The following is a 16,305-nucleotide window of genomic DNA, read 5'->3' as shown; positions in this document are numbered from 1 at the left end:
AGGGACTTATGACAATTTATATTTTCCCAGATACACATCAACACCAGTTGATGATAACCTATTGGATAGCTTTATCAGATTCATCTAGATCAGATCTGGCACGTCAGTATCTTTATTAAATTGGGTTATGCTGAGTCATAGTTTTAAATTCCTTGAGAAAAAATAGTTTTTAGGAAGAGAAGTTGGTGTAAATACTTTTTGAAAACTCAAGTATTAATACAAATAGAAAATTAGCATCCCTTAGCTGCTCAGACTCCCTGTCCATCACAAGCAACAGAAAACTGGGACTAATTGGCAGTAATTTGTTTCCCATTTTTTCAATTATACCTACTTTAGCACATTCAAAATAACATGTTATTGATGACAAAGTCTTTGTGTTAGAAATATAGTTTATAAATTGCATATTCTAAGTTTGTAGTTTTGAAATAAGTTTGTAGTTTTGAAATAAGTATCTTCATTTTTTAAACTTTCAATGAGATACATTTTTCAAATATTAGCCAGTTTCTACAAATACCAAGTTACTGGTAAAAGGCAAAGGCTCACCTATTGTAGACATTTTAAGCTTTCATTAAAATCTGATTTCTGAGGCTGGTATCCCATTCACGAGCTTTATAAATTACTTAGACTATTTAGTGTTCACAATTGGTCTACTACAAAATTGACCAAACACAGAAAAAAGTAGTTGTCAATCATAGCACAATCAGACATTTGGAAAACAGCAGTGGCAACAACTGTGTAACATAACAAGTGCCTGGAAACAAGTGACAAACAGCCTTCTCAGTCTTTCTGTTACTTGAATTTTTATGCATGATTTTGTTCTTTGGAGAAAATTCTAAATCATTGTAAAACAAATTTGATACAGTCTTTAAGTTTATTGTCTTAAATTTCAGGTACAAAATAAAATGCCAGAAATTTCAGGAATAAAAATAATAAATTAGGTAAAGGAAACAAAAATCAGAGCTTATTGTCTTGATATGTGTCTGAATTTTAATAAAATTATGACTCTTCTTTGAGTCTTTAGCTCTTTTTTGACCATGATGAAGCCTTCTAAGTCTGTCTAGTTTTGCTGAATAAAACATAATTTTGTGACTCAAAAAATTAGTTTTAGTGGAACCTAAAAAGCAAATGCAACTCAAAAATGAAGTAATATTATAGTTAACATTTTAGGAGTTGCTAATAAATAAGAATTGACATTTCAGAGATTTTTCAAGAGGCAATGAATATACTTTTAATAAATATTAAAATTAGGCAGGTGTGGCACTGGCCCTTCTTTTATAGGAGGAGGTTTTAGAACCATGGTTTTCTAACCTCAGAAACATATTTAAGACTTTTGGACAAATTTAGTTTTCTAAGCTAGAGCTAATCTACAAATATCTGGTTCTTTAACTTAAATGATCAGTTTTCATTTAGAAGATATTCTACCACCTTCATTCTCTCTTACTTGCATACAACCTGAAGAAGGTGATGGTGATGATAGTGTTTATTCCATTTAACCATAATAATTTTTAAAATTAGTTAAATTTGTTCCATTTACATTTTAAACAAACATAGAAAATTTAATGGCCAAATTTTAGAGGAAATGTCTATCAAGGTCAAATGACCTTGGATAAGGTAACTCTTATGGGCCTTAGTTTCATCATCTGGAAAATATGGGTGCTGGACTATCTATAAAATGTGGGGGTTAGCCCGACTTCTCCTTCAACTGTAAATATTTTATCCTAGGATTTTTGGTAAACCAATTTGATTGAAAATAGTCTATAAAAAATTTAATGTGAAATGAGGTTATAATCAGATTGTGAAAGGCTTTACATTACAAACCAAGTAATTTATATTTTATCCTAAAGGGAATAGGGAGTCATTGAATTTTTTGAGAAGAGGAATGACATGGGCAACCTTGGGTAGAGAATAGATTTAGAAATAATAAAAGCTAGAATCCAGGATTCAAATTGAGAGGTTATAGCATTAGTTCTGATGAGCAGTAATGAAGACCTGAACTTGTATGGTGGTCATTTAGGTATAGAGAATAGAATAGATAAGGAACATGTTGGGACTGAAAACTAACAAGATAAATCAAATGGTTGGATATGGGAGGGTGAAGAAGAGGTAAAATTTAAGGGTGATGTTGAATTTGCATACCCAAGGTAACAGACAGAGACTAGGTACTTCCTTTTATGGAAAGAGGGATGGTTGGAGGAAAGGTGGGTGGAGTGAAAGATACCAAGTCCTGTTCTGGACATTTTGAGTTAGAGATGCCTAATGGACAGCTAGCTGAAGGTTTTCAAAAGGCATTTGGTGATATGGGGACAGACTGGAGTTCAAAAAAGATTGGGACTAGGTATATATAGATTTGGGATCCATCTGTAGAGAGAGAATTTAATGTGGGAAAAGAGAAAGGGAAAGCCCAGGATAGTGTGTTGGGGGAAATACATGTTTAGGGAGGCAGAACAGGGATGATGATACAGAAAAGGAGAATAAGAATGATCAGAAAAAAAAGGGGGAAATAAGGGAAAAGTATCCTGGAAGACAGGATATCTAAAGTGTCAAACATTATAAAGAGGTTGAGAATAATGAATGGGAAAAGGCCGTTGGATTTGGCAATTAAGAGATTGATAGTAATCTGAGTACTGGTTTCAATTGTGGGGTGAGGTCAGAAGCCAGACTGCATGGAATTGAAAAATTGATTGTGGAATAAAAAGGAAGTGAGGGGTATCGAAAAGAGATTACTTTTTCTGTGAGTTTGGTTTTAAAAAGGATGAGGGTCACAGGATGATAAGTAGTTTGAAGGGACAATAGAGTAAAGTGTTTTTTTTTTTTAAAGATGGAATACACATGGACATATTCATAAGCAAGAAAGAAGCCAGTAGAAAGATTGAAAATTAGGTAATAAACCTGGGAGCAAGCTCTTTGAGAAGAAAGTCACAAAGACACAAGTAGAAGAGTTGGTTTTGGAAAGATGAATAACCTTTTTGTTAGAGTATAGAAGAAAAGAGGAGAAAACAAAACAGGAAGAGAAATATTGGAGTTTGTGATAAAGAGTGAAGAGAGGATGAATTGCCCAATGGATAGTATCTTTTCTCTGTAAATAGAAGGTGTACATTTTTCTCAGGAAAAATGGAGCACAAAGGAGAGGGGAAACTTGAAAAAAGGTTTGTAGCAACCACAGTAGGGGAATGTAATAATTAAGAAAATAGAAGGATTTCTCTGCAGCATTTGGGGATCCAACCAAAATTAGATAACGTACATTTTTAGACAATGATATTCAGCACATAGAAGTCAGATGATGGGAAGAGCCTAGGGCAGGATTTAGCCAGGCATGAGCAGTGCTAAAGACAGGGATGTAATTTCTGAATAGAGGAGAATATATAAACTGGTTAACTACAGACAGCATCAAGATAATAAGGAAGAGTTGGAGGGGTAGGAACATTTGGTTAGAGAAATTTCAAAGGCCCTATAACCATCCCTTTGTGTGGCTGAGAAGGTTGAATTGGGAGTTCAGGGTATTTAAACAGGAAGCAGAAGGTGCTGCTTTGTTTATGCTTCAGTTACTTCCCAGCTATTTGGCAAATCTCACCTTGAGGACTTGGTGTAAAATAGTGAGGTCATGCCATGGTTGCAGACTATTAAATTAAGCTTGGAAAGTAAGCAAACTTTCAACATCCCAACCATCCAAACAGTACTAAAAATGTCTTATAAAACTTCACCTACTATGGCTCTAATAATTAATCATAACTCTGCTTTAAGAATGAGATAGAACTTTGTGGAAGATATGGAAGCTTTTTAAATTTTTTATTTTATTTTTTATTTTAATAACAAATTTTCACATAAGTTTCCCAAAGTTTTATGATAGATTGTCTCCTTCCTTTCTTCCCTCCCCCCTCCTGGAACTGGCAAGCAATTCTATCTGGATTATACATGTATTATCACTCAAAACATATTTCTATATTATTCAGTTTTATAAGTGAATAATCTTTTTTTTTTTACTTTTTAAACATTACTTTATTTGGTTATTTACAAACATTATTCATTGGAAACAATGATCATTATCTTTTCCTCCCCCCACCCCCCTCCCACCACTTCTCCCATAGCTGGCACACAATTCCACTGGGTTTCACATGTGTTCTTGGTTCGAACCCATTTCCATGTTGTTGGTATTTGCATTAGAGTGTTCATTTAGAGTCTCTCCTCAGTCATTTCCTCGCAGCTCCTGTAGTCAAGCAGTTGCTTTTCATCGGTGTTTTTACTCCCACAGTTTATCCTCTGCTTGTAGATAGTGTTTTTTAGATCCCTGTAGATTGTTCAGAGACATTGCATTGTCCCTAGTGGAGGAGTCCATTACCTTCGATTGTACCACAGTGTATCAGTCTCTGTGTACAATGTTTTCCTAGTTCTGCTCCTTTTGCTCTGCATCACTTCCTGGAGGTTGTTCCAGTCTCCGTGGAATTCCTCCACTTTATTATTCCTTTTAGCACAATAGTATTCCATCACCAACATATACCACAATTTGTTCAGCCATTCTCCAATTGAAGGGCATCCCCTCATTTTCCAATTTTTGGCCACCACAAAGAGCGCAGCTATGTAAGTGAATAATTTTATAAAACCAAAACACCAAAATGTATTACCCAAATAATCAAGTGATAAATTGTAAGTTTTCTTCTGCATTTCTATTTCAACAATTCTTCTTCTGGAGGTAGATAGCATTCTTTTTCATAAATCTCTCAGAATTGTCCTGGATCATTGTATTGCTATTAGTAGCAAAGTCTATGATATTTGATTGTTCCACCATATTGCTATTACTGTGTCCAATGTTTTCCTGGTTCTGCTTATTTCACTCTGCATAAGTTTATGAAGGTCTTTAAAGTTCTTTCTGAAATGATCCTGTTCATCATTCCATTACAGCACAATAGTATTCTGCACCATTATATACCATAATTTGTTCAGCCATTCCCCAGTTCGTGGACATCTCTTTAATTTCTAATTCTTTGCTACCACAAAAAGAGCAGCTATAAATATTTTTGTACAAACAGGTCCTTTCCCATTTTTTTAATCTTTTTAGGATACAGACCTAGTAGTGGCATTACTGGATCAAAGGGTATGCATCCTTTTATAGACTTTTGGGCATAATTCCAGATTGCCCTCCAGAATGAATTAGTACACAACTCTACCAGAAATGCATTAATATCCTAATTTTGCTACATCCCCTCCAACATTTATCATTTTCCTTTACTGTCATATTGAACATTCTGATAGGTCTGAGTTGGTACCCAAGAGTTGCATTTCTTTAATCAAGAGAGATTCAGAACATTGGTATATGATTATTGATAACTTTGATTTCTTCACTGGAAAATTGACTATTCCTATCTTTTGACCATTTTTCAATTGAGGAATGACTTGGATTTTTATAAATTTGACTTAATTCTTTATATATTTAAGAAGTGAAACCGTTATCAGAGAAAATCATCATAAATTTTCTTCCCAGTTTGTTGTTTCCCTTTTAATCTTGGTTTCTTTGGTTTTGTTTGTATAAACCCTTTATAGTTTAATATAATCAAAATTATTCATTTATATCTTATAAAGTTCTTTATCATTTGTTTAGCAATTAATTCTTACCTTCTCCATAGATCTGACAGGTAAACTATTCTACATTGCTCTAATTTACTTATCTAACTCTTTGTTTAACTCATATACCCATTGTAGAATTTAAATTAATGTCCAATACTTCAAGTATTATATTTTATAAAGTTTATTATCTAACAAAATAGAACTATGTGACTAAGTTTTTCTACCTGCTCAAAAACCTCACATCTATAGCTGCCACCACAGGAAGGGAAAAGAGCGAGAGACGGAACTCCACAGAATTTATATCCTGTCTACGTCAGCACATAACATCAGAAAGAGAGTGGGGTGCTGGGAAATCATAGGGTTTTTTTAGGGTAACAGATTCTAATTACATAATTTCCCCTGGGATCCTTTGGGAGATTAGCCTCCACAATGGATCATGTAAACATATTATTGCAATAATTTTGGGACAAAAGGGAAAGAGAACAGTGATTGCTAGGCACATTGACAAAAAAGCCAATTAGGGGGCAGTCCCCTTTGGCATAAAAGTGTACATTCAAAACAAGTCCATTCAACCCCGCACAGTTCAATTTCACTACATCCCAAAGTTCATTCTGGATCTTTTGGTGGAGTGTGAGGTTTCTGCAGGTATCTCCATGGCACCTTCTCCAAGCAGTTCACTTCCTGGATTCTGGGAGGTAGTAAGTTTCTTATCCTAAAAGTACACGCAGATAAGAAAAAACTTTTATATAACTAGGATTTTTTGAGAATTATACAGTCCCCCCCGAGAGGGTGTTGACAAACACATGGATCAACTCAGGATACATTAATTTTCACTAAGAAAACAGCCAGAATGGCAAGGGGCTATAGCGAGATGAATTTTTCTCCTGAATCTCAGGATTATTCAAGCTAATCACAAGGACCAGTGCACCCAGGAACAGTAGGAAGAAAAGACATTCTAAAACTGGGAGCAATTTGAGATAGGTAATGTCCTGCTCTTTCATAGAGTGGGCCAAGCTTGCAATTCTACTTCCTGTCTAACCTTCCTTCCCCTTCCACCAGGAGTAAAAACACCAGGGAGCTGCTTGCTTCCCCTGCCACCTGGACAGGGAATTAAGAGGGTAGAAGCATGTCCTCAGGTAAAAGCCCTTTAGGAGGCTAATTATTGCCTATGAGAAATACACCAAGGCTTCTAAGGCAAGCAGCTAGCAAGCACTCAGGTGTTGGCAGTATAAGGGAAAAAGGGGCTTATACTTTCCCAGCCTCTGGAGTGTGGCTCCCAGGACTGCCAGTTTGTGTATTTTAAAAGATGTGGCAATCAGCAGCAACAGATGGCAGCAGTAACTTGGCTGGGACCACCCAGGCAGTTAGGAAGGGAGGCAGGCAGCAGCAGCAGGGAAAACTCGAAGAGAGGCCACAGCAGGAGATACACAGTTCCTTTTCAAACTAATCTACTTAGAGAGAATTAAGGGTTCTAAATCCCACTTCTGTGGTTGCCATAAATGTAGGATTTAAATAAATGCCTAATACTTCAAGTATTATATTTTATAAAGTTTATTATCTAACAAAATAGAACCATGTGACTAAGTTTTTCTATCTGCTCAAAAACCCCATGTCCACAGCTGCCACCACAGGAAGAGAAAAGAGTGAGAAACAGAACTCTACAGAATTTATATCCTGTCTATGTTAGCACATAATGACAGGAAGAAAATGGGGTGCTGGAAATCATAGTTTTTATTAGGGTAACATTCTAATAACACATCATTTTGACTTTATCTTAGTGTAGCATGTGAAATATTGATATAAACCTAATTTTTGTCATACTGTTTTCCAATTTTCCCAGCAATTTTTGTCAAATAATGAATTCTTATCCCAAAAGCTGAGATCTTTGGGTTTATCAAACATTAGATTGCTGAAGTCATTTACCCCTACTTTATTTTATTGATCAGCCCTTCTATTTCATAGCCAGTACAAGATTGCTTTGATGATTACTGTTTTATAGTAGAGTTTAAGACCTGGTACTGCTTAGGCCACCATCCTTCACATTTTTTTTTTCATTAGCTCCCTTGATATTCTTGATCTTTCATTCTTTTGTTGTTATTTTTTCTAGTTCTATAAAATAGTTGTTTAGTAGTTTGGTATGGCACTGAATAAGCAAAAAAATTAAATTGTGTAGGATTGTCATTTTTATTATATTACCTCAGCCTACTCATGAGCACTTAATGTTTTTTTCAATTGTTTAGATCTAACTTAATTTGTGTGAAAAGTGTTTTGTAACTGTGTTCATTCCCAAGTATTTTATATTGTCTAGAGTGATTTTAAATAGTTTCTATTTCTAACTCTTGCTGCTGAACTTAATTGGTATATAGAAATGCAGATGATTTGTTGGATTTGTTTTTTGTATCCTGCAATTTTGCTTAAAGTTATTATTTTCACTAGTTTTTTAGTTGATTCTCTAGGATTCGCTATGTATACCATCATACAATCTGCAAAGAGTGATAGTTTAGTTTTCTTATTGCCTACTTTAATTCCTTCAATTTCTTTTTCTTCTCTAATTGCTAAAGCCAGCCTTTCTAGTATGAAATGAAATACTCCTGATTTTATTGGGAAGTCTTCTAATTTACACTCATTGCAGATGATACTTGCCCATAGCTTTAAATAAATACTACTTTTTTTTTAAACCCTCACCTTCTATCTGTGTATTGGCTCCAAGGCAGAACAGTGGTAAGGGATAGGCAATGGGGGTCAAGTGACTTGCCCAGGGTCACACAGCTAGGAAGTGTCTAAGGTCACATTTGAACCTAGGACCTCCCGTCTCTAGGCCTGGCTCTCAATCCACTGAGCTACCCAGCTGCCCCCATAAATACTACTTATTAAAGGAAAGGCCCTTTTATTCCTATGCTTTCTAGTGTTTTTAATAGGAATGGGTGTTATATTTTGTCAAAGGCTTTTTCTGCATCTATTGAGATAATCATGTGATTTGTTAGTTTGGTTATTGATATGGCCAGTTATACTGATAGTTTTCCTAATATTAAACCAGCTTTGCATTTTCCTGGTCTAAATCCCTGGTCATGGTGAATAATCCTCATGACAGATTACTGGAGTCACTTTGTTAGTATTTTTATTTAAGATTTTTACATCTATGTTTATTCAAGAAATTGGTCTATAATTTTCTTTATTTTTTGTCTTCCTAGCTTGGGTATCAGCACCATATTTGTGTCATAAAAAGAATTTAGTAGAATTCCTTCTTTGCTTATTTTACCAAATAGTTTTAGAAGCTATTATTATTATTATTTAGAAGGTATTTGTGAGTAGGGAATTATAGAAAAGATATTTGGGGGAGATGCATTAGACCTTTTGGTACTTTGATAATCTTTTCTGCAGAAAGTGTAGTCTACACTTTGGTGGTCTTTTAGTCTAAGCCACAGCTAAAGCATAAATCTACTTCACAGCATAGTAATCAAACAGTTTCTTGTTACATCCTTCACTAAATGAGAATTCAGCTGCATGGTGCAATGAGAGCCCTTGGCTGGGAGTCTTAGACATTTAATAGATTAACTTCTGTCTGCCCCAGTTTCCTCAGTTGTAAAGTGGGAATAATAGCATCTATTTCACAAGGTTGTTGTTGGGACATCCAAATGAGATATTGGTTAAGTGCTTGGCACATTGTAGGTACTTATTAAACACTTGTTCTTTTTACTACCTTCCAACACAGCTCATTCTACTTCTGAATAGCTCGAATTGCCAGGAAAATTTTCTTTTTCTTTAGTTGAATTCTTCATGAAACTTCCACCTATTTCTCCTATTTTACCTTCCAGAGCCAATAAATCTCAAACCTTCTTCCATGTAACAGCCTTTTAAATACTTGAAGACTTAAAATTCCTACCCTGAATTTTTGCTTTACCAGGTAGAACATTCCCAGTTTCTCTAATGGTCACCTTTGAGGTCAGGTATGATTCTACTGATAGGGTTCTTTCATAGATTTTCCTTATATTAGGAAAACCAGTAATGATGTTGGTGATGGTACATACAGCTAGACTGGGCCTTCATTCCATTTATATTTGGAATATTCATGGCAATTAGATACTTCGTTAAATCCAAAAGATGACACCCATTTGGGAAGCAACAGATACTTTGTCTTGCCTTTGTCTTCATCTCTGATTCAGCTATTCCCATGTCATTTGGCAAATATAACTTTTCACCTCAAGAAGACTGGGTAGAAATCAAGAAAACCAATATACAGTAGCATGCAATATGAAATGCTTATTAAATCAATATAATTAAACTTTCACTTATTGCTTCCTCTCTCCACTTCAGCCCTTCCCCCACCCACCCCAAACCTCCCTAAATCCTCACCTAAACCACCAAACACTGTTGCATGAAATTATGTGTCTACTATTGTAGAAGGAAAAAATGGGACTTAAAGAGACTTCTTTGGAAGAAGTATTTTGTACCTACCACTTTGGATACAAGACTATATGACCATAGACAAATTACTTAACTTCTCTGGGTTTCAGTTTCCTCATACTTTAAGAAACACCTTAAGGGCAGGACTCTGTATTTATTTGAATCCCTGGCACTAAGCAGTGTTATCTTAAACATAGAATGTGGTATAATTAATGTCTACTAGAATTACTTCTAATATTATGTGGTTGTGTGGTTAGCTATCAAGGTTTAAGGCAGAAGATTATCTTAGTCAAAGAGGCTATTCTTATGTATATATTTTTATCTTAATAGATTAAAATTTTCAGTTTTAGAATTTTAGAATTTTCACATTGTATAATTCCCTTGAAAATAGATGTCATTAAAATTAAGTTAGGAATCCAGTAAAAGCTACATATATTTTATTTTGACATATTTTGGTGAATTTTTTCTCATTCCTCTTTCTAAATGTTTTTAATAATAACTAGCATTAATTTAGCACTTTACAAATATTATCTAGTTGCTATTATCCCCATTTTAAAGTTTGAGGAACAGTGAGATGGTTAAAAATTTAAAAAATAGCTCTCCAGGAGAGTGGTGTGAATACAGAGGTACATGTAGATAGTGTGAAAATATAAGATACCAATAGAAATATATTTTAAGAGCAGGTATATATTGTGTAAATTTATAAATATCTTGACAGGGAGTAGCATAGTTATTGTATAAAAATACTATTTGCTGGGCTGTATAGCCTTAGGCCTATGTAGTTGCATCACTTCACACCATTTGGATTTTGAGTGGCTTTAATTCAAGCCTAAAAACAACATAACTTTACACCTAAAGTAGAAACATCATAGCATTAGTTAAATTTCTGTCAATTAGTAAATCACCAATAAACTACCTACTTCAGAGGTGGTTGAAATGTTCTCCTGTAATTAACCTATAAAAAGAATCACTTAATCATCTTAGCTTTTATCTCCCCCAGCATCTAACAGAGGGCTATGTATACAGTATGCTATTGAACTCTCCTTCCCCCCAATCTTCAATTTTTCCAAGTCTCCTATCCCTATGATTTTCCCCTCCCTCTCCTCAGAGGATCTCAACTATATAAATGCTTAGGTTTCCCCATCCTGCTCCTATGTTATTATGTGAGATTTTTATTACAGCAATTCTTGGTGGTTCTACCTACCCAGATGTAGTGGCATAGGCATAGAAGATTATCCAATGCCATGTTTAAGCCGAGTATTTCTAGATGACAACTATTCAAGTTGTCTAGCCAAGAATTTTATTTTCTTTTATGTTATTTTATCTCTTTCTGTACTGAAGATTCAGTTCAGTTGCAAAAATGGAAAATATTCAGATCATTATAGAGTGCAAAGAAGTTCATTTTAACCATTAGCAAATAGTTAAAACAATGAATATCACCTCTCTGTGAGTGCTTTGAAATATATGGTCATGACTTATTATAGCACTACAATCTAAAATGTGTAACTTTCACCAGGTACTAATTATAATCAAATTTAGCTTTTCCTTAATTGATTGACCTATCACTGTTATATCTGTCCAAAGTCATGTTGCAGACCAAACTACAATTGTAGGAAGGGATAGATTTAATATATTTGATATCATGTCTAAGACTATTGTGCCTAGATATACATTTGTTAAAATGCCATATTATATAATCTTTTACTTAAATGACTGAAAGCAGTAAACTCCCTACCCCCCTCACTCCTAAAATGCTATCATTATGAATCCTGGGGAAAAAAAAGGATGTTTTTCAGATCTTTCTAATTTCCATTATTGCTTAAATCAATTTTTACCAACTATTAATGTAGTTTACATAACTCATGATTTTACATAAAGTTTCCTTCCCTCATATTTTTCAAAAAGAAGTATGATGACATTCTGGAAATATTAAGTTTTAGGTGACTTTTTTGGGGAAAATTAAATTTTTGCTCATGTTTTAATAGCTGGTTTTTCTCTGTAAATAGTGGATCAACATCCCCCTTTTGGACATTCACAGCTGTTAAGACAAAGTTCCTATTTCCTCTGGGTAACTGAATACGCTATTGTAAGTTCTCTTTTGGAAGATTTTGTTTGATTAAATAGAGAACTAAGGAAGAAAGGGTTGTTTGTTTTTGATGGTGATGGGTCTAAAGCACCAATTTATTAGAAGTTAGGAAAACTAACTCGATTTGATTTCAAGAAAAGTAATACTTTCCTTAAAAGATTCTCAATTTGATTTCCTTGCATCTTTCTACAATATATTTTAAAGGTATTTATTTGTGGACAATTTTTAGTATTTAGAGCAGGAGATCCTTAGGTTTAGCGTTATTACTGGCTCTTTTTAGTGATTCCCAATTTAGTGAGTTTGGTCTTTGGGATCTCATAAAGGCCAGCATCCTTTGTTTTCTCATTTCACTTTACCAGTTAACCAGAATGGTATAGGTTACAACTCTAAGGGTGAGAAGCAGCTAAGGATCCCCATCTCCCTCTCTTACCTAGCTTGGTCTCCATATCTCATACTATCATCACCCTAGCTCCTCTCATCACTTCTCACCTGGACTACTGCAATGGCTGCCTGACTGGTCTAGTCTTCCTACTTTAAATCTCTCCCCCTTCTCCCAGTTGATTCCAAAATTTGCTTCCAAATAGATGTTTCATCATCACTCACTCCCCCATTCAAGTAGTTTCAGTGGCTCTCAAAATGTAAAATTCTGTTTAGCATTTAAAGCCCTTCACAATACTCCTGCATTCTGTCTTTCCAGGATGTTTATACCCTACTTCCCCCCTCATACTTCAGTTTAGCCACATTGACCTCCTTGCTCTTTCCTTAATAAGACTTTATTTCCTCATCTTTGTGCTTTTGCACAAGCACCTCTCATGCTTATAAGCCTTTTCCTGATCACCTTGCTTTTTGAAGCCTTGCTCCCTTTAAGGCTTAACTCAACTGCCACCTCCTACAAAAGGCTTTTCCTTAATACCCCTACTTCTTAGGCATCTTTCTCCCCAAATTCTTGCAACTTAATTTGTATATATACTTTACTTACTTATTCGTTAAAATCTTGTTCTCCTTCCTCCCCTAACCCTACACCCACAACTGCAATAAAATATGAGCTTTCTGATGACAGGAACTCTTACTGCATTTGAATTGCTGGCACCTAACCCAGCTGCCTAATATATGTTTGATATGTTAGATGTTTGATAAATGTTTAATAACTTACTGAACTAGGAGAATAACAACCAAAAAAATAGGATATTTTCCAACACTGAGTAATATATTCTTATTGTTGACAGCAGAACCACCATATTTGAACTTAGCCACCTCAGTAAATGGAAAATTATAAGATGATAAAATTAAAACTACACACCTTACAAAAGTATACATCAAAGAAATCAATTCATACAGTTTCAATGGCATATAAGGATTGAATTTTAAAGTATTTTTAAATGGAGAATTACTAACAAAGAATTTTTTAAAAGCGATTCTATCTTATTACCCAAAAATGTACAACCAAAGATATGCAACTAGCAACTGACCTATGTACCTTCCTTTCCCATTTTGGCAAAAACTTTTATATTAGTCAATGCATGTCTCAAAGGTTTCTTTGAAAATGAAAAAGGAAGTCAGACCTTTGCAGACAACTTTCTATGGAAAACCCTTTCTTAATCATGATATAGAGTGGTGTAGTGAATATAGAATCCTGATTATGCTGGCTTCAGGACCAAGCTAAAATCCCCTACCTTCTGTAAGACTTCCCTCCAAATTACCTCCAACTTGTCCTGTGCAGTTTGTTAGCACAGTTATTTGCATATTGCCTCCTTCATTAGATTTTCAAGGCCCTTGAAAATAGGGAGATTTTTCCCTTTCTTTGTATCCACAACACTTAGCACAGCAATATAACAATAAATGCCTATTGACTTGGTTTTAAAATTGCATTGTTTTACTATGTCATTGTTCATTTTAATGGCTTTCCTCTGGCAAGGTGTTTCTTTACAATGTGGTACAATCAAGTGAGATAAAGCCCTTGAAATAGAGGGTATGCTGTATGCAGTATAAAAATTAGAAACAGACCTCCTAAAGGATGATGAGAATCCTCAATTGTTCCTGTTTGCAAATGGCACTGCTTATTGCAACAAGTACCAAGACACTATAGTTTTGAGATTCATAATTACTAAAGATCAGTGTAGTGATTCACAGAATCCCAAGGGGATAGAGTGTATATTTTACCCCATTATTAAATACATATGGTTGAGTAAATTAGTTCTGTCTTCCTCAGATTGGTCTGAGGTTCTTGGTGGGAATCAGCTGTTACCAACAAAGATAGGTCAGCAATACTTAAAAATTGTTTATGGAAGAGGACATAATGGGCTCAGAGTCAGTGTTTTCTTTCTGCTACCTTCTTCAGGCAATTGTTGTCGTGCCCTTTCTTTCCCTCTTCCTCAGTAATTCATATATCAGAGAATTTTAAATGGCTCCTTGTCACAAGGTGATTTACCCTTTCTAGATTCATGTTATTCTATCAATGTGAATGAAGAGATGGATGAGAAGTAAGGTTTTAAGTTTTTTGTATCTTGACTAGTAGTGCTGCCATTTTTCTCTTCTTATATATCACATACTTAGCATTCCTTCCACCTTCTAAAACATTTATTATTCTGCTTCTCTCCATTATATTTTTAAAGCTAAATGAAAATACAGTATTCATAAAAGTTTTATCTTAAAAAATGTTAGGCTGGTCTTCAAAATTTGCCACTATTTTCAAAAGGACTGTTATTAGAATAAAATACTGTATATATGCTGAATCCATATCTAATAGAGACAAATTTCATAATCTTGGATTCTTTTCTTGTTTATAAGGCAAAAAGAATCTGATTTTCACACCTTGGTTTGAGTCAAATGTAGCATTTAATTAAGGTAACACATTTCGGTTACACATTTTAATTTGTCATTTTTTTTCTTCCTTTTGTAGGCTCATGACTCCATCAAGTGAGATCAGATTTGTCCATAAAGAAATGGGCATAACACCAAGTTGGGGTGGGGCTGCCCGACTGACTGAAATCATTGGCAGTAGACAAGCCCTCAAAGTGCTAAGTGGAGCTCTCAAACTGGATCCTACAATAGCCCTAGAAATAGGAATAGCTGATGAGATATTACAGTCTTCTGATGAAGGTCAATCTCTAGAAGAGGCCCGAAAATGGCTTCAACAATTTATCAGTGGTCCATCAGAAGTAATTAGAGCTTTGAAGACTGTGGTTTCATCAGGAAAAGAACTTGCTTTAGAAGAGGCATTAGAGACTGAAAGAGATGTTTTAAGCACTCTTTGGGGTGGACCTGCTAATTTAGAGGCTATTGCCAAAAGGAAAAAATTTTACAAGTAGTTTGTAAAGAACATGATAATTGCAAATTCTTCCCATTGAAAAATGTTTAAATGTCAAAAATCATTAAATATATAAGCCTTTTAGTAACTTTTCTATACAGGGCAAAAAATACACATATTACACTAAATCTATGATTAAAAGTATATTTTAAATCAGGAATTAGATTGTTCTCTGATTTTTTATCAAATTGTTTTTTCATTTAATAATAACTAAGATCAGAAGACATCTATCAATGTCATAGACCCCCTCAGTGTAACACACTTCTTTCTTTTTAGAAGAAAGGCAGGGTGCCTATAGGTGCCAAATAATATATCTATATAGGCTGGGAAATGAGATTGTTACATTTTGCTTTTTGTTACAAAGGATATAATTAAATGAGAGAGGGAAAATTGGGAAATGACTGGTATAAAAAGAAACAAGGGGCATTGATAAAGGTTTTTAAAAATCTGTGCAGAAAAAGCAGCAGCATGGTGTAGCATATAAAAAACTGGATTTATAGTTAGAATTAAAATCTCACATTAGAAACAACCTGTAACTTGTGTAACTGTAATTCTCTTAACTATTTTATGTCTGTTTCAGTCTGTAAAAACTGGGGCTATACTGGTCAGGTTCTTTCTAGCTCTAAATCTATAATCTGATGATTTTGCCAAAAATAATTTTTTTTAAAGTATATTGATCTCTCTCCATCTTTCTAAAAAATAAAATACTAGTTTCACATTGATAGCACAATTTTGCTAGCTGATATATTAATATCTGTTAACACTATACCACACTACATTCAGGTTAAAATTTTTAACTTTATGTAGAGAATGAAGGAATAATCTTAACAGAAGTTGTGTTGCAAGGAAACTCATGATCACTTAGCCCAAACCATTAATGAATAGTATCTAACTACAATATACCCAACAACTTTTCATCCATTCAAAAATGGAGAATGGACTCTGGTAG

The 16,305-nt window shown here is 34.4% G+C and overlaps 1 protein-coding gene across 6 annotated transcripts in view; it reads left to right on the top strand.

Annotated features, from left to right (window-relative positions):
• Positions 1 to 15,885, top strand: part of ECHDC1 (ethylmalonyl-CoA decarboxylase 1) — an 81,134-nt gene extending 65,249 nt beyond the window's left edge. For all 6 annotated transcript variants that reach the window (XM_056818739.1, XM_056818740.1, XM_016428886.2 and 3 more), the window contains one exon: positions 14,949 to 15,885. In XM_056818739.1, the coding sequence (XP_056674717.1) occupies positions 14,949 to 15,357 (409 nt within the window). In that variant the 3' untranslated portion in view covers positions 15,358 to 15,885. The remainder of the gene's footprint in view (positions 1 to 14,948) is intronic.
• The last annotated feature ends 420 nt before the right edge of the window (positions 15,886 to 16,305 follow it).

This window comes from Monodelphis domestica, chromosome 2, assembly GCF_027887165.1.
Source record: "Monodelphis domestica isolate mMonDom1 chromosome 2, mMonDom1.pri, whole genome shotgun sequence".
In the NCBI taxonomy this organism is placed as follows: Eukaryota; Metazoa; Chordata; class Mammalia; order Didelphimorphia; family Didelphidae; genus Monodelphis; species Monodelphis domestica.
This window is presented reverse-complemented; position numbering and strand designations above follow the sequence as displayed.